Source organism: Myotis nattereri (genome assembly GCF_964212035.1).
Source record: "Myotis nattereri genome assembly, chromosome: 9".
Taxonomy (NCBI): domain Eukaryota; kingdom Metazoa; phylum Chordata; class Mammalia; order Chiroptera; family Vespertilionidae; genus Myotis; species Myotis nattereri.
This window is the reverse complement of record NC_138084.1, coordinates 38,917,224-38,935,826: the sequence shown is the minus strand read 5'-3', so window position 1 is coordinate 38,935,826 and position 18,603 is coordinate 38,917,224. Positions and strand designations below refer to the sequence as shown.

Here is an 18,603-nt window from a genome sequence, read left to right as displayed (position 1 = left end):
TGGTGAAAGAAATAGACTTACAAGTCCAGGAAGCGCACAGAACCCCAAACAAAAGGAATCCAAAGAGGACCACACCAAGGCACATCATAATTAAAATGCCAAGAGCAAAAGACAAAGAGAGAATCTTAAAAGCAGCAAGAGAAAGAAAATCAGTTACCTACAAGGGAATACCCATACGACTGTCAGCTGATTTCTCAACAGAAACTTTGCAGGCCAGAAGGGAGTGGCAAGAAATATTCAAAGTGATGAATACCAAGAACCTACAACCAAGATTACTTTATCCAGCAAAGCTATCATTCAGAATTGAAGGTCAGATAAAGAGCTTCACAGATAAGGAAAAGCTAAAGGAGTTCATCACCACCAAACCAGGATTATATGAAATGCTGAAAGGTATCCTTTAAGAAGAGGAAGAAGAAGAAAAAGGTAAAGATACAAATTATGAACAACAAACATGCATCTATCAACAATTGAATCTAAGAATCAAGTGAATAAATAATCTGGTGATCATAATAGAATCAGGGACATAGAAAGGGATTGGACTGACTATTCTTGGGGGGAAAGGGGTGTGGGAGATGGGGGAAGAGACTGGACAAAAATCGTGCCTCTATGGATGAGGACAGTGGGTGGGGAGTGAGGGCTGAGGGTGGGGCGGGAACTAGGGGAGTATGGGGGGGGGGGGAAAGAGGAACAAATATAATAATCTGAACAATAAAGATTTAATAAAAAAATAAAATAAAATGTTATGTTAAGTGAAAGAAACCAGTCACAAATGACAGGATATTATAACTGCATTTATGTGCAATGTCCCCATTGCCATATCCCTGGAGGCATATCCATACAGAAAGCAGATTAGTGACTGCACGGGCCTAAGGCTAGGGTGGGAGGACAGGGAGGGAGCCCTGGGAAAGGGAGGCTGTTGGAGTCCAGCCCCAGCAGGTCCAGGGGTTCCCAAAGGTGTGGACGGAGTCGGCGAAGAAGGAATGACAGGGAGACAGCGTTCAGTTGATCAGCAGCCTAGCCAGGATCTCCAGCCAAGTTCTGTGTGTTATTGTCTTGTTACATCTGTATTTATACCAGTTGATTTTAATCCTGTCAATTTCTATTCCAAAGGTTAGGGGGTTTCTTATCTCCATTCCAGGGAGTAAAGATTATGTAGCTTAAGCGTGATTGTTTGTAGTTAAAGTGATTAACTACCCGCCTGGCATTTAGTTAAGGGGTTTTATTCCCACCCTAACTTCAGGGAAAAATCCCTACCTGGGGAAACAACCTTTCTCAGAGAGGTAACCTTGGTTAAAACACATAGCATTAAGAAGGGGAGCAAACATATTAAGGACAGTATGCCATATATGCCAGGTCCCTTGAAACATATGCTGTGCAGATGTTTCTTCCCTGCAGCGACTGTGTCATGCAGCAAGGATAGACCTGCTTCTGGCAGGAGGCGAATATTAATGGGATGGGTGTCTCCAGTGTTGCTCAAATCCTATAATCGGCTCCTCTCTGAGGGGGCGTGGCTGGGCTCTTGGGCGGGAAGGTGCCAGCTTAAAGCAGGACTGCAGAGGTCCGCGCTGCTTACTGCGCCAGGCATGGAGGAGGAGTGCGCTTGCCTCTGCAGCCCGGGCCCTTCTCGAGGATGCCAGTGTCGCCAGCAGAGCCTGGGACCAGCTGCGATGGTGGCGGCCGACAGCAAGCCAGCCCCGGTCCCTGAAGGGCAGCACGTGGAGGCGGACAGGGCGGCTCGGTCCTCCGCGGGGAGTGGAGGGATCAGGAGCCCCATGCCACCCCGGCTGCCCCCACGCTGCTCCCTGCAGCACCTGCCTCCCGAGCTGCTGGTGGAGATCTTCGCCTCGCTCCCCGGCACCGACCTGCCCAGCCTGGCCCAGGCCTGCACCAGATTCCGCAGCATCCTGCACACCGACAGCCTCTGGAGACGGCGCTGCCAGGAGGAGTACGGCGCCGTTGAAAACTTGAGGAGCCCAGGGACGATGGCTGTGTCTTGTCGAGAACTCTATGCCAACTTGCTCCACCCATGCAGGCACATTTTGGGATTGTGGCAGCCAGATAACTGGCCCTATGGAGGACTGCTGTATGTAGTGGTGGACGGCCCATGCATTGTGGGTCGCACGTACCTGCCTCTCCATGACCCCCGTGTGGATGACTCCATGCAGTTCAAGCCCGCGTTTAGAATTCGCCTGGCAGGGGGGAAATCGCCCACAGTGGAGTGCACGTACAGCTGCCGAGGGCCCCACAGCTGCCACGTGCAGATTCGGACGGGCTCTCCACCCAGTGCAACCTGACGCACCACCACAGGATGCCTGGTGGGAGCCGAGAGGATTTACGCGCGTGGCTGCGGGAAGAATGGGGGCAGACGCTCGAGCACATTTTCCTGGAGGACAGGCTGCGGTTCGTCCTGATGAAGCTCATCGACCATCAGTATGACGACTGCCGGAACTACCGCCGCATCTACCTCTCCCCGAGCCACCCGGAGGACCTCATCAGGCCAGGCCTATTCAAAGGCACCCACAATGCCTACAACAGCCTAGAGGTTGTCATGCTCAGCTTCCATGGGAAGCATGCCAGGGCCACGAAGATCACGGGTGACCACCACGTCCCTGCTGGGCAGCAGATGATAGACATCCACCTCAGCCGCCGCATCCAGCTGCCCGATGATATCTTCAGCAACTTCAACAAGTACTCCCGCCTGGTCCAGGAGGTTCACGAGCAGGTGATCCAGGAGCAGCAGCAGCAGCAGCAGCAAGAAGACGGGACTGAGGACGGCGAGGGCCATGGCTGGCTGAGCCCTGCGCAGCCCCGTGTCGGGGAGTCCGGGGCTGCAGCTTTGGAGGAGCAGCCTGTCCAGTTTGTCCTGCCTGCGGGCGTGAGCTCCAGGGACCAGAACTACCCCCGAGCCTGCAGGATGTGTTTCTACGGCCTGGGCATTGTTGCTCGCTTTGGCTCCGCCTACCCCCAGCGCATCCCTGGAGCCTTCATCCTGTTCGATGAAGACCACTTCGGGTTCATGTGGCAGGAACCCAATTGCCTCAGCCTGTACAGCAGAGTCCAGGTCGCCTTCCAGAATGCGGAGGCGCCATCCCCGCAGGCTTTCCAGGACATGCTGGAGAACATTCAGTCCCCACCGCCTGACGGCCCCTTCCTTGCCCAGGGGCAACAGCGGGGAGAAGAGGCTTCAGAGGAAGAGCAGCTTCTTGCGCTTTTGGAGGTTTGACCTTCTGACCAGATTACCCACCGTCTTGTTTATCTGGTTGTTTTTAATCCCCTCCCGAGGAGATTTCTCCATTGATTATTTTTTAAATAAATCTTTATTGTTCCGATTAAAATAAATAAATAAATAAATAAATAAATAAATAAATAAATAAATAAATAAAAATAAAAACCATGCTAAACCACTGTTATGCAAGACGGTATTATGTCGAAATTATGTCACTGTTTTTTTTTGGTTCCAAGCAAATTAGGAGCATGGGGTTGCTGGGAGAAGGTAAGAAAGATTTTAGCTAATTTTCTTGTAAGGGATGGGTTAGTGATTGAAATCTGACACTCCCTTCTCCCACCCACCCTCCAAGGATTGCACCCATCCCTTCCTGACCCTATGGTTGGACACAATTTTAGAGTGGGCGTGGTCTAGAGGAATGGGCGGGGTTAGGAAAACCCCGCCCAGACCCCCAGCCCGAGCCCGGGTCCACCTCACAGACCCCTGGGCCGCGGGGGGTTCTGGGTCTCCTTCCATGGCTGGTGCGCGTGCGCAGGACTGCGTGGCGGGCGGGCTTTGGCATTTATGACACTGATGGGGCAGCGGCGTTTAAAGATCTGGAGTGGCCAGGGCTTCCTGATGGTGGTGTGACTGCCAACTCCCGCTGCCTTCGCCGGCCAGGACGCCACTCCCGCGCTCTCCTGGGAACGGACGCCCGCGGGTGCCTGAACGGAGTGCGCGCTGGGAGCCTTGCTCGTGGGTTTCACCGGGTCAGCGGGCGGCGAGGACGCGGGCGCATGGAATTGGGAGCCCCGCTTGCAGATGTCTACGCGGAACGCGCCCTTCGCCTCGGTTTGTTCCCAGTGACCGGATTCCAATACGGTGCTCCGTGGTCTCTGCGGGAGAAGCGGGTGGATGGCGCGAGCTGACCGGGGTGGGGGCGAGGGCTGCGGAAGGGTTTAATGCGTGAGAGAGCCGGGGTCCGAGGGCCCAGATAAGAGGGTCCGAGGGCCAAGATAAGAGGGTCAGGTGGGGAGCAGGCGGCTGGGTTCTCGATCAGGCTCTGCGGAGCCAGATTTCGCTCGGCTGCTGCCCCTTCTTCCATTCTGTAGTGGAGCAACCTCCAGGGGCTCAACCTGGGGAGTATAGCTTGGTCAGCTGGTATTGGAACGACTGGTATTGATTCCTCGTGGAAATACCAATTGTGATTGGACCGGTCAACTGGAAAAGAAAATGGAGAAAAGTTCATTCCAACTCGTTTTGCTTTCCCAGACATTCCTAGCCACTCCCGCAGAACATTAAAACCTCCAGGCATCTTTCTTGCCCTAGCCAGTTTGGCTCAGTGGATAGAGCGACGGCCTGTGGCCTGAAGGGTCCCAGGTTGATTCCAGCCAAGGGCACATGCCTGGGTTGCGGGCTCGATCCCCAGTAGGGAGCGTGCAGGAGGCAGCCGATCAATGATTCTCTCTCATCATTGATGTTTCTATCTTTCTCCGTCTTCCTTCCTCTCTGAAAGCAATAAAGGGAAAAAGAAAAGAAAAAGAAAAAAAAAACTCCAGGCATCTTTCTTATTTAAGACATTCATTCATATCCAAACTGTTTTCTGCCCCTCTTTATCTGAGCTAATCTGAAAGGCTCTCCTCAAGCTACTGCCTACTTATGACCTCTTCGGTTAACAACCTCTTCATAGACAGATAAACTATCTTTTCCCTACAATACACACCTGTTCAATTCCTTGAAGCTGTAAAATTCTTTGAGCTTGTGTCACCTGGTCATTTAATTGAACTCTCAGATTCCTCTTACTGCGCCTTCCTTCCCCAGAGATACTGGCTCACTGTCTTAACTCTTCATCCCGAATCCCACCATCAACCTCAAAGGCATCTCTCTATTCAGTTTAAACTTTAATACTTCTTGACTTTCTTTATTCCAGTATTCATCACTTACTGACCACTTAAGCTCCTCCAAGTCATGACCCTTCTATCACCTAAACTTTTCTGTATCCTAAATGCAAGCATAACATCCTGAACATCTTCACCTGTCTTCCTCGCTCTATAATGGTTTATACTGAGTATATATTAACTTACATTTTTAACCTATAAATCCCTAGTGTATTTTGTTGTTTTTCCCACTGAGTTTAATGTTTAATTCATCTCATTCTTGTTCAGTTGTATAGCATGTTCCAAAAAAATATATTCACACACTGAATAATTATAAAAGCAGTATTTATTAAAATACATTTCATTTTCAAAATTGAACTATCATTTTTGGAGGGCATCCTGTATATGTAAGGCTTTGCCATTGCCTTACCATGAAGCTTGAGCTGTGCTCTATAGATTATGATGTGCAATGTTTTTAATTTGAGTTGGTTTTTAAAGATCTGGAGTGTCCAGGGCACCATCAGGAAGCCCTGGCCACTCCAGATCATAGCTTTAATTTTCATAGCATTTGAGAGTGTTTTTTTCTGATTTTCATTCTAGTAATAAATGTTGTTAGTACCACTCTATATTCTTTTTATTTATTGAGGAGTTTTTTGGCAACCTAATAGCAGCTTTTGTAAACATTCTCATCAGTGTTTACATTCTATCTGGTTTAAATATCAGACTAACCATGTTATTTCTATACACTACATTAGTAATTAGTTTTAGGGTGTTTTTTTTTTAAGGACTCAGAAAGTTGTCTTATTTGCCCATTCTAATGTGTCATTGTTGATTTCATGTCATTTTCAGAGGGTTTTGCTATAAATATATTTCAATTATATTTTTAGGTACATTTAATAAGTTAAACTTCACTGAGTTGTACCTTCAATCACGTAAAGTTTCCTCTTTGTCTATTTTAATGCATTTGTGCTTTTAATTCAATATATCCATGCTTATTTTATTGTTTACATTTGCTTATGCTTTTAATCATCACTTTATTTTCAACTTTGGAGTTCTTTTATTTTTGATGTCTCTTGAGTATTTATGTAGTTGGGTTTAAACTTTTACCCTGTACACAGTCTTTTTCTAATAACTGTCCTTGTTGTTATCTCTATCTTTCATTTTTGAGCTTCCTTTTCTTGTGTTGTTTTGTTTTTAACATATTGCCTGTGAGCTTTTTCACTCCTCTTTCTCCCTTTCTGTTAATTTTAAAAGTATTTTGGCCTATAGTTCATTGTTTTTCTGGGACTCAGTGACACCTCTTTGTCACTTTGAAAATTTTCTTTCTTTAAAAAAATATGTTTTTATTGATTTCTTTCTTTCTATGAACCTGGACTTTCCTAACCTTTGGAGGTTATATCTCAGGAGTTGAGAAATAACTTTTGTGCACGAAGTTTTCACCAATCTGTAAAATATACTAATAGGCAGACATAAACATGTATGTATGATAATCTGTTGAGTGCGTTTTAAATGGATACTGTATGGTTTCGGCAAGACACAATGGAAAACATTGGTAAATTCTTCTCATTTGCTTCTAGCTCTTTTTTTTAAAAAAACTTTTGAACCCCTTCTTTCATTTCTCTCATTGCCCACCCACGTCTTCCAGCAACCACCAATCTGTTCTCTGAATCTATGAGCTTGCTTTTATTGTATTATTTTGTTTGTTTGTTTGTTTGTTGTTTTGGGTTCATCATATAAGAGATCATATGTTATTTGTCTTCTCTGACTTATTTTACTTATTGCCCCCAAGGTCTATCCATGTTGACACAAATGGAAAGATTTCATTCTTTTTTCTGGCTGAATAGTATTCCACTTTGTATATATACACCACATTTTCTTTATCCATTCACTTATTGATGGACACTTAGGTTGTGTCCATATCTTGGCTCTTGTAAACGGTGCTGCAATGAACATAGGGATGCATATATCTTTTTGAGTTAATGTTTTAATTTTTTTCAGATAAATACCCAGAAGTGGGATTGCTGAATCATATGGTAGTTCTATTTTTAATTAATTTGAGGAACCTCCATACTCTCTTCCCTAGTGCTGCACAAAATTACATTCCCACCAAAAGTACACAAGGGTTTTCTTTTCTTCACTTTCTCACTAACACTAGTTGTCTCTTGTCTTTTTTATAATAGCCATTCTCACAGGTGTAAGATGGTATTTCATGGTGGTTTAGATTTGCATTGCCCTGATGATTAGTGATGCTGAGCAGCTTTTCATGTACCTGTTGGCCATCTGTATGTCTTCTTTGGAAAAATGGCTATTCAGATCTTCTGCCCATCTTTAAAATTAGATTGTTTGTTTTTGCTATTGAGTTATATAATCTTTTATATATATTGGATATTAACCTGTTATCAGATATATGATTTGCAAATATAGTTGCAAATCAGTCAGTGTGATTAGCTAAGTGAAGGAAAAAATCATATCATATCAATAGATGCAGAAAAAGCATTTGACAAAATTCAACATCTATTTATGATAAAAATTCTTGACGAAGTGCATATTTAGTGCTTACTATCTGCCAAGAAGTGAGATGAGTGTTCTTTTAATCTTTATAATTTAATCAGATAGATATTGTTATAGCCATATTGCAGTTGAGAAAATGCAAGCTTTTGTTAAATAACTTCTTCAGTTTCATACAAATGGTAACCTCAACTGAGATTTAACCTCAAATCAGGTAGACTCCAAAGTATGTACTCCTAGTTACTATCTATTGCCTATGTCAGGGTTTCTTAATCTTGAAAATATTGATATTTGGAGCTGGATAATTTTTTGATATTAGAGGGCTGTCTATTGTCGGGTGTTTAGTAGCTACTCCCACTAGGTGCCAGTAATAATAATCCCAAGTCGTAAAAACCAGACTGTCTCTAGACATTGCCCTGGTGGCAAAATCACCCCTGAAAACCAGTGGCCTAGAGATGTATAATAAAAAAAGACCTTTGCATGGTAAATTGCATCCAGACTAGCAGCATTATAAACTGGACGGAAAACTATATCTGAACTTCCCTGGACATAATGACTGTTGTAGTTGGCCAAGGTCTTTGGGGAACCCTGGGTGCTGTGCTCTGAGTTTTTAGAAGAAATATTGGCTCCTGCGGATAGGCTTTTCAATCAAGATGCTTTCTGCACAACCCAGGTGGGTCTCTTGACTTGAGCTGTATTTTGTAAGGACTCCCATTGAAGAAAAATGCCACTCACTCACCCTGCTGACAATCTGTGTTTTCTGTCTAATAGCCTGATTAACAAACTGGTGCCAAGTGTGATTCATGGTAGTCTTATGGGCCTGTTTAGTTGAGCCTAAGACCTCACTGGTGGACATTGCAGACTGGCCCCTCGTGAGTCCTAACAAATAAAAATTTGTAATTATTATAGTTTGGAATCACGTTTTTTAAAAATCCCTAACAATAAAATAGCTCATGGATATTTATTCTTGTATTTTTAAATAATTGGTTTCTTACCTTAATTTCTAGTGGTAGTGCCAATTTTACTCATTTTAATATGACTTGGTATTTTAATGGGAACTTATGAAGATTTTTAGGCATCTCTAGTATTAAAGCTTAATGTCCTGAATATCCTGCCTGAAGACTTGTTTTGCTTAGTTATAAAGCAAAATAGATTCGTTAACTAGTACAGGAGAAATCTCACTGGAGTTAAATTATGAAATTTATTTTAATCAAAGGAATATTTCATGTATCACTTGTTTGTGTTATATCTATCTCTGTTTCTTTGTCTTTTTGAGTTAATTGGGGGGAGGGGGAAGACAGCATATTGTCCTGTTATAAAGAAGAAAAACAAGAATGAAAGAGAATCCATTATATTTCCTTGCTTAATTTTAAGAATATTATTTGTACTATTTTATCTTTTAACACTATGCTAATGTGTTCACTATCTGTGGGTCATATTTGTGTATTTTTTCAGTCTCTCAGGTACCTGAATGTTGGCTTTCTATCTGAAACTCCTGGAATTCCTGGAAATTCTGTTTGAGTTATAACTTGGCTCAAATCACACCACATATATATATAGTATACAGGTACTTAGCCCAAGCCTAAGAATTACTGGACTCCTCTGATAAGATAAATTCAAACAAAGTGGGACTTCCATCTAGGAAGATGCAGCCCCTGAACAAGTTGGTGGCTATCTCAAAACCTCAAAACCTGACTCCGGATGAACAAAGTGAGGACCTGAGAGCAGATGCGTCTTGGCAGCAGGAAACCACCCCAGTCAGGGAGACCTATGACTCTGAGGCGTCTCGTCAAAAGTTCAGACATTTCCAGTACTTGGGAGTGTCTGGGCCTCATGAAGCCCTGAGCCATCTCTGGGAGCTCTGTCTTCAGTGGCTGAGACCAGAGGTTCATACTAAGAAGCAGATCCTAGAACTGTTGGTGCTGGAGCAATTCCTGACAATTCTCCCTGAAGAGGTCAGGACTTGGGTGAATTTACATCATCCAAAGAACAGCAAAGAAGTGGTGACTCTCATAGAAGATGTAATTGAAGACAAAGGTGAGAATATAGAAAACTGGATGTGGAATAGTTGCCCTGGGGGGAAGGGACAGCATATTTTCCTGTTATAAAGAAGAAAAACAAGATTGGAAGGAGAATCCATTATAGTTATTTTCTTAAGTAATTTTAAGAATATGATTTGTACTATTTTATCTTTTAACACTATGAGGCCTCAAATATTATTTTGGCTCCTTTTCCTCTGATCCAGTAGTTCTCAATCCCTGGTGGAATTTCAGAATCACATTTAGAGCTTTTTAAAAATATAAGATCTAGGCTCCTCCCTTGGAGATTCTGATTGTTTGTAGAGCTTTGCATCATTATTTTTTCAAAGTTCTTTAAAGCTGATTCCTATGGGTACATGTTATGCTCACTGCTGTAATCATTAAACTTTTCTCCAAAGCATAGCTTGTCTCCGTAATGTTTTTCTTCATCTTCTTCAGATATACCCTGCCAGGATTCTGCCCTTCTCCGGAAGGTGAGTATCAAGAAGGAGAAAATGGAAGCAGACTCACTAACAGGCAAATCCCAGGTGAATTAGGATTCCACTCTTTACTGAAATGAGCTGATTTTTTTTTTCTTGACCTTTGAACTTTTGTCAAACATAGTTTAATCTAAGGACACGAGACTTGTTCTTCCTCAGGACATTGGACCTATTTTAGTTAGTGATACACTTTTTGAAAAATATGATCTTTGTATGTTCTCTGTGCATTTATTTCTTCAAAACTGTAAACAATAATTGAAGCTATTAAAATAGAGCCCATCCAGAGAATGTTCAGAATTAAAAGTGAAGGGAGCCAGTGTCACTATAATGGTCAGGAGAAGAAACCTCAATGGATACTGAAATGAAACAAAGTAGTAGAGAAAACCAGGACAATGTTGTCACTGAAAGCAAAGGATGAGCATATTTCAAGAAGAAATTCTTTAAAGTTTAGGAAAATCCAGCCTGAGTAATGTCTTAGTGTCTGTTCAGTTATCATCATGCAGATACTAACATGCATGAGCATAAAAGCCAGGTTGCAGAGAAGATGAGGAAGTAAGCAAAACAAATGTAGACAACTTATTCACAAAGACAGGCCCTGAAGTAGGGGAAGGGAAAGGATTTGTATATTTCAATGTGACTGGAGGTGCCAACAATGATAAGGTTGAGAATGCCGAGAGAAATTCGACAACTGTTGATGGTAAGAGGGCCCTTTTAAGAAAGGTTTAATGCAGCCCCGGCCAGTGTGGCTGAGTTCCTTGGATGTCATCCCATGCACCAAAAGGTTGCCAGTTTGATTTCAAGTCAGGGCACATGCCTGGGTTGTGGACTTGATCCTCGGCAGCCAATTGATGTTTCACTCTCTCCCTTCCTCTCTCTCTAAAAGTCAATAAAAAAATCTTTAAAGAAAAAGAAGAACTGTTTACACAGGGCCTAATATGCCATACTTTTTTTATGACAGTAAATGAAACAAAACCCTGGCTTTGTGGAGATTATATTTATGGTCAAAGCAGACAGGCAAACACAAGCAAATAAGCTAATTGCAGCCCTGGCTGGTGTGGCTTAGTTGGTTGAGCATCCATCAGGGCACATACTCAAGTTGCTCGTTGGTTCCCCTGTCTGGGTGCATATAAGAAGTGGCCGACCCATGTTTCTCTCATTTTGATGTCTCTCTTTCTCCCCCCTCTCTCCCCCTCTCCTCCCTTCCTCTCTCTAAACCAGTGGTTCTCAACCTTCTGGCCCTTTAAATACAGTTCCTCATGTTGTGCCCCAACCATAAAATTATTTTCGTTGCTACTTCATAACTGTAATGTTGCTACTGTTATGAATCATAATGTAAATATCTGATATGCAGGATGGTCTTAGGTGACCCCTGTGAAAGGGTTGTGCAACCGCCAAAGGGATTGCGACCCAAAGGTTGAGAACCGCTGCTCTAAACTCAATAAAAACATTTTTTAAAAGGATAATTGCAGACAGGAATAATAATTACAAAGAAAAGAAAGAAATATAATGCAGTAGAGACTGATTAAGAGAATGGCTACTTTGGGTAATCAGGAAAGGCCTGTCCGACCAGCTAACAGTAGGCTGCGAGAACTGAGGTTAGCAGGCTGCATTTCTCAATTGGAGAAAATGCCCTACCTCTTCTGCTATTGAAGCCTACATCTTCATTACAAATTTCCCTCAAATCTACCTTCAACTCTTTGTGCTCTGAACTCCTTTTATGTAAATTATTTATACTCTATAATACTTTTTGTTCCACAGTTATCCCAACTGTTTTTTTCTCCTCCAGCAAAACGTAAGCTAATCTAATTTTCCTTTTGCGGCCCTCACAGAGTTCCAAGTTGATAGGCCCCTAATATAACACAACTTCATCCTTTAGAACTCCAAACATTGACCTATCAATTTTTGTATATTCTGGCTACCTCCCGTATTCTTTCCAAATTTGTTTCTCCTCTAGTAATATTTTTGGAGTGATCTTTGATTAAAAAGGAACTTAATGTTTTAGGAGCCAGTGACATTCAAAGATGTGGTTGTGGAATTCAGCGCGGAAGAGTGGGGGCAATTGAACTCTGCTGTAAAGAACCTGTACAGGGATGTGATGCTGGAGAACTATAGGAACCTCAGCTCATTGCGTAAAGGTGGCTTCTATGTACTTACCTACTCTGCTCATTAATAATCTCTTCATCTACTGATAAAACTATAAGACTGCTGAAGTGTTAAGGGCATTTGGGATTAGGTTCAGATTTCCTAATATTCTTTGGCATAACAGCAGATTTTCTTGCTGTATGTGTCTGAAAGTCCTTTCTGATGTAGAGTTTTAGAAATACACAGGTGTGTGATGATTCTGGCCTAATCTTTCAACAGCTCTTAGAACACTATGTTGGGATGAAATTCTTTTCCCTCTAAAACGGTCTGGAGTGTCATGTATGTTTGTTTATTGTGTTGTTTTCATTTTTCCCATAACAGAGCTTCTATTGTCCAAACCAGTTGAGGTCCCCAAGTTGGAGAGTAAGATAAAAGGATGGATAATGGAGCAAGAAATCCCAAGAACAGCCATACTGGGTAAGAAGCAGGCAGATATGAGGCATTTGTAAAAAGCTTCTGTTTGTTAAACTTACCATTGTACAACCCAGCCTTTGGTTGATAGTTGGGGAGGTGATGACAAAACCACCTAAACTTTGAAGAAAAAAAGGCATCATTGCTTTCTGTTTTTTTTTTTTTTTTAAGAAAACAGAAAACTCTGCTTTATCCTAGAGTGGCTTTAATATTCTTCCATTTTTTTCCCTTTCTTTAACTATATAACTCCTTAACTTGTGCCTTAAGTCCCTACCCTCATCATAATTTATTCTTATTAACATTTTGATTTTGAGAAGTTATAAATTATTGTATATATATTTTAGTAAGTACAGAATAGGCTTTTCTATAATGAGGGATATAACTCACTTCATTACCTCACTTGTGGGGGTTTTTTTCTTAAGCCATTTTCTTTGTTTATGTTAATGTATTTTTGTGGCTTGTGACAGTTTCTTTTTTCCAAAATTGGGGTTATCAGGAATATGTCATTATATATATTCTGCTCTTCTTACCTAATATGATATCGTGTACAATTGCCTATTTCACTAAATACAAAAATTGGTTTCTAATTCACATATAACATTCCATCACATACATGTATCAGTATATTCAACCATTCCTCCCTGCCACTACAACTATTGGACATTTAGGTTATTGCCAGTTTTTCAGGCTTATGTGTTGACTTTTGTAGTATACCTTATTAGAAGAGGAACTTCAGCACCAAAGAAGTGGTGTGTGTGTGTGTGTGTGTGTGTGTGTGTGTGTGTGTATTTAGGGAGATGTCCAAAGATGCATTTTATTCACATCAATATTATTTTATATTAGTTTCAGGTGTACAGCATAGTGATTACACATTTATATAATTTAAGAATCGATACCTCGATATGTCTAGTACCCACCTGGCACCATACATAATTATTACAATACTAGAGGCCTGGTGCACAAAATTTGTGCCTGGCCTGTGCCCTCTCGCAGTCCAGAACCCCTCGCTCCTTACCGCCTGCCTGCTTGCCGCTTCTACCACTCAGCTCACTGCTCCTTATTGCTGCCGCGAAGGCTCCCGCCACCACCGCTGCACTTGCCAGCTGTGAGCCTGGCTTCTGGCTGAGCGGCGCTCCCCCCGTGGGAGCACTGACCACCAAGGGGCAGCTCCTATGTTGAGCGTCTGCCCCCTGGTGGTCAGTTCATAGTGACCAGTCATTCCACCATTTGGTCGATTTGCATATTAGGGTTTTATTATATAGGACTAGTAGCCCATTGCTCAATATCACTCAGTCGGCTGCCCACTGCTTCTGTGGGAGCTGGCAGGAACCGCAGTGTACCGCCCAGAGCTGTGCTGCTTCCACCGGAGGCAGGAGGGAGCCGAGCTGATTCCGTGGGAGGTGGGAGGGAGTCATGCCACTTCTGCTGGAGTATGGAGGGACTAATGCAGATTCCGCGGGAGGCGGAAGGGACCCGTGCTGCTTCTGCGGGAGGCAGGCCTGCTGTCTCCTCTCCGGGCCTGCGCTCAGCTGCGGAGGCTGCAGGCCAGCCCCCTGTCCCTGTCCGTGTCTGTTTCGGCCAGAGCCGCCTCCAAGCCTTCGGGGGCCCCAGGTGGGAGCCACCTCCAAGCCTTCGTGATCAGGATCACGGGCTGCAGGCAAGGCGGCTCCTGGGTCCTGGGGGTGCCGCCTTGCCTGCGGACCGGCTTTCCGATTGTAATCACCGGCTGGGGCCGGCAAAGGCACCCCGGTTCTCCAATCCAGGGCCAGGGGTCAAGGCAAAGGCTCTTGCCTGCTGCCTGGGTTTCCGATCACCATTCTTCTGTCCGTCTCCTTTTGCCTCCCATCATTGCGCCTACGTATGCAAATTAACCGCCATCTTCCTTGGCAGTTAATTTGCATATCACCCTGATTAGCCAATGGGAAGTGTAGCGAAGGTATGGTCAATTACCCTGTTTGTCTTTTATTAGATAGTATGATTTGACTGTATTCCCTATGCTTTACTTTATAACCTTGTGACTATTTTGTAACTACTTATTGTACTACTTACTTCCTTTAAGTTTTTTACCCAGCCCCCCAACTCCCCTTCGATTTGGCAACCATCAGTTTGTTCTTTCTCTTTGAGTCTGTTTCTGTTTTGTTTTATCACTCTGGCAAACACTAGGTATTTTTTACCTGAAATCTTTATTAATTTGATAGGCAAATTACTCTGTTTCTTCCTTTCTATATCTTCTCCCTCAGTTATCTTTTGGATCCCATTTCTATAAAATGCTCTTTCTTCCATTCTTTGCCTTGTTGATCTCTAAACCTTCTTTTTAATAATTTTATCTCATTTATTTGTTCTGTAATTCTTCTTTTCTAGCCTCACTTCATTGTATTCTGTGTTTAAGATGCATAAAATATGCATATCCCCTTATATGGTTTAGCCTTCCTTTCCTAATTAAGCAATTTTTTTTCTTCTAGTTTGTGGAATTTTTATTTCTTTTCAGACACACAAATAATTTCAGAAAATCAGGATTCAGTTTCAAAGAGAATTTCTGGAGCAGAATCGTCCCATGGAGAGATAATGACAACACTGACCCAAAGTAGACCTCCTTCTCTAGATGCCTGGAAAAGTGATGATTGGTTATATAGGAACTGGGACATAAACTTGCCACAAGAAGCTTTCATTCATAAGACAATCGATACTGTGGAAGGAGACTTTGAATATAGTGAAAATAAGAAAAGCTCTGATGTTAAGTCAGTTAACTCAGTTTTTGATAGTCAACAAGGAGTTCCTATGAGCAAGGGGTCCCCGAAGTGCAATAAGTTTAAAACTAATTTCAAATTTAATTTTGACTTACTAGGAAAGCAACATTCAGAATATAATGAATGTGGGAATGCCTTGAGCCTGAGTACAGATATTCAACACCCAAAAAGTCATACCACAATGAGTTGCTATGAATGTTTTCAATGTGGGAAAGCCTTCAACCGGAGTTCATCCCTTGTTCGACATCAGATCATTCACACTGGAGAGAAACCCTATAAATGTAGTAAATGTGGGAGATCCTTCAACCGACGAACAAACCTTAGTAAGCATCAAAGAGGTCATCCAGAAGTAAAGGCCTACAAAGGAAATAAATGTGAAACAGTCTTCAGTAAGAGTGAAGACAGTAATAAAAATCCAAGTCTCCATCCTAGAGATAATACTTATGAATGTGTTAACTGTGGAAAATCCTTCAGCCGGAGCTCCTCACTTATTCGACATCAAATGATTCATACTGGAGAGAAACCATTTAAATGTAACAAGTGTGAGAAAACCTTCAACAGGAATTCAAACCTTATTAAACACCAAAAACTTCATACTCAAGAGAAGTCCTATAACAAGTAAATGTAATATTACCTTTAGTCAGAGTGCAGAACTCATTCAACATCCATGAACTTATGCTGGAAGGAATCCTATGAAAATGCAAATGGAAAAAAGAAACTTTGTCAGAGATTATTCTCTAATTGATAATGACAAAATTAATATTGGAGGGAAATCTGTTATTGGATAGAAATCTCAGGCAGATTTTCCTGGCTCCCAGATGAAACCACAGAGTTTGGAATTAAACATATCACCATACAAGTGTTTTATCTATCATTATTCTAATGTTCATTACCATCATCTTTCTCTAGTTCATAAATGTGACCTAATCTATTGAGGAAGTCCATATTAGTGAGAAGCCAACCAATATCCTTGGAGTTGATATTTAATAAAACTCAAACTTTCAGTTCTTAATATGAAGGTCACAAGTAACCAGGAGATCATGAGAAAATAGAAGGACATTTCTAAGGACTGAACTCTCTGAAGTAATGGCAAAGATCATAGTGACAGCCAATTACTCCACCCCAATTAATATCTTTGGCTGCCCTGGTGCTCAGTGGGGACTACAATTGGAAAAGGGTAATCAACTGCAATAGGAGGTGGATATATTGTTGTTAATCTACATGTGTTTTTTTAAGATATGAATTTTTTTTAAAGTATTCTTTGGGATCTAGGCTGGAGGACATCCATAGCCCTAGGTCTGTCATTTATCCTAAACATTTAAAGATCAATAAAGTGTCCTCAAGTGGAACACAGGCCCCTCCACCACCTCGGAGAAACAACCCACCAAATCACAGCCGACGCTGCCATGGCGCAAAATGCAGCCCATAGCCTAGACTGCAAACAGTGGCTGTGGGCACCAGGTAATGACATCATATTTTTGTTGACATTCTGAAGCCGAAATTGTCAACAGAATATGTCTGAAGACCAACTATTGCCACAACGTACCTCTGAGGCTGAAAGAAAGCAATGTTGTCAACAAAATATGTCTGAAGAACAACTATTGGCACAATGTACCTCTGAAGCTGAAAAAAAAGCGACATGTTGACAGAACATGTCTGAAGAACAGTCATTGACAAGTACTACCGATACTGGTAGGAACTGCCTTCATAGCCAAAATGAGGTAAATGAGGATGCAATTATCGAACACAGTAGTGGTGGAATGACTGTTACATGTCAATTTTGCCTATCCCTAAATTTCTCCAATGAAAAACCATCTGATGGAAAATTTACTCGATGTTGTAGCAAAGACAAAGTTTGTCCAAATGATATACATTTTCCAGAATACCCAGCATATTTTTAAAAATTAATGATAAATGAAGATTCTGATAGTAAAAATTTCATGGAAAATATTTGTTATATCATGTTGTAATTGTTTTTTATTAATCTATATATTATTTTCATCTACATTTTACTAATTTTCTTTCATCTCTGACACTTCTACTATAGAGAAAGGGCAAATAGCGATATTAAAATATTTCCTCTAATTAATTTCCTGTCAGTGTGCATGAATTCATGCACCAGGCCACTAGTTTCTAGATAAAAAGGCTATTATGGAGATGTTGAATCCTCCCACATTAAACTATAAAAAAATTCTAATAAAATATTTCATTGAGAACATTATTTCACAAATTGATTATAAAGTTTATTTTGTAAGTACCACTCTAGTGAGGAAAATGTAAGAGATAGCTCTAAGTATATGTGACAATGAGTTTGGTGGCTAAGGAGCAAAACTGAGAAAAGAAAAATATTTTTATTTTCATTTTTTTGATGAAAATGCTTCTTATAAAACACATCTACTCAAAGAGTCTTAAGATATATGGCAAAATCAGACTTCTAGATTTTAATCCTGGACTTGCCAATAATTTGTCCTATAACTAGTTATTTAACTTGAGACTCTAATATTTTATCTGAGAATAGGGATACTTGGCGTACATTTTTATTGTACAGTTCAAATGAGATAATATAGCACTTATTTCTTAAGTATAAGAATTGCAAATTAAATGCAAATGTATGGTTTTAATATTATTATTGGAGCTTAATGATTTAACAAAGTGGCTCCTAATAAATGCTCAAAAATCATAGCCATCAATTATTACAGTCTACCAAAGAAGCAGTAGGCTGGCTAAGCAACTAACCCTCCAAAGCATCAAATGAAATAAATTATAGTTTTAAGGATGAAGGATTCCCCAACAGTGCATACTCAGTAGGTTTTCTAAGAGTCAAACATGATTCTGTGAAAGAAATCTCAGCACCAGAATTCATCATAAATATAGCAAACACTTTTAAACGGGAATAGATTCCATCCTACCCCCACCATTTAGGTTAATATATTTTCAATTATGAAATGGTTTGAAAATTTTTTTCAAAAGGAGACTTATCTCTACTTTTCCTACCCTTTAACTAGAAAAGAACGATAACAACTCTTGTAGACCTACTCAAAGATAAATACAAACTATGGATATTTTTATTCAAAAATCCTGTGGTAATAAATACTCTGAAAAATCTGGATCTGTATGAGTGTCTGTGTGTTTGCATATGAATGCAGTCTTACTAAGTATAGCAGATACTAACCTGACCAAAGCAATTATTTCATA

The 18,603-nt window shown here is 41.4% G+C and overlaps 2 protein-coding genes across 3 annotated transcripts; both read left to right on the top strand.

Moving 5' to 3' along the window:
- Window positions 1-1,583: 1,583 nt before the first annotated feature.
- Window positions 1,584-3,223, top strand: LOC308525427 (F-box only protein 31-like; the record flags this gene model as incomplete). The annotated part of the gene is given in 2 exon segments (XM_081100250.1): window positions 1,584-2,262; window positions 2,265-3,223. Coding segments are annotated over 2 exon segments (1,638 nt in total).
- A 6,013-nt stretch (window positions 3,224-9,236) lies between these two features.
- Window positions 9,237-16,030, top strand: ZNF215 (zinc finger protein 215; the record flags this gene model as incomplete). Of its 2 annotated transcripts, none has more annotated exons than XM_081099107.1 (5): window positions 9,237-9,627; window positions 10,068-10,102; window positions 12,111-12,243; window positions 12,572-12,667; window positions 15,150-16,030. In XM_081099107.1, the coding sequence occupies 5 exons, from the start codon at window positions 9,237-9,239 to the stop codon at window positions 16,028-16,030; spliced, it is 1,536 nt and encodes a 511-aa protein (XP_080955233.1). The 2 variants fall into 2 exon arrangements, with proteins under 2 accessions (XP_080955233.1, XP_080955232.1); XM_081099106.1 differs by having other exon boundaries at window positions 10,068-10,156.
- Window positions 16,031-18,603: the final 2,573 nt, after the last annotated feature.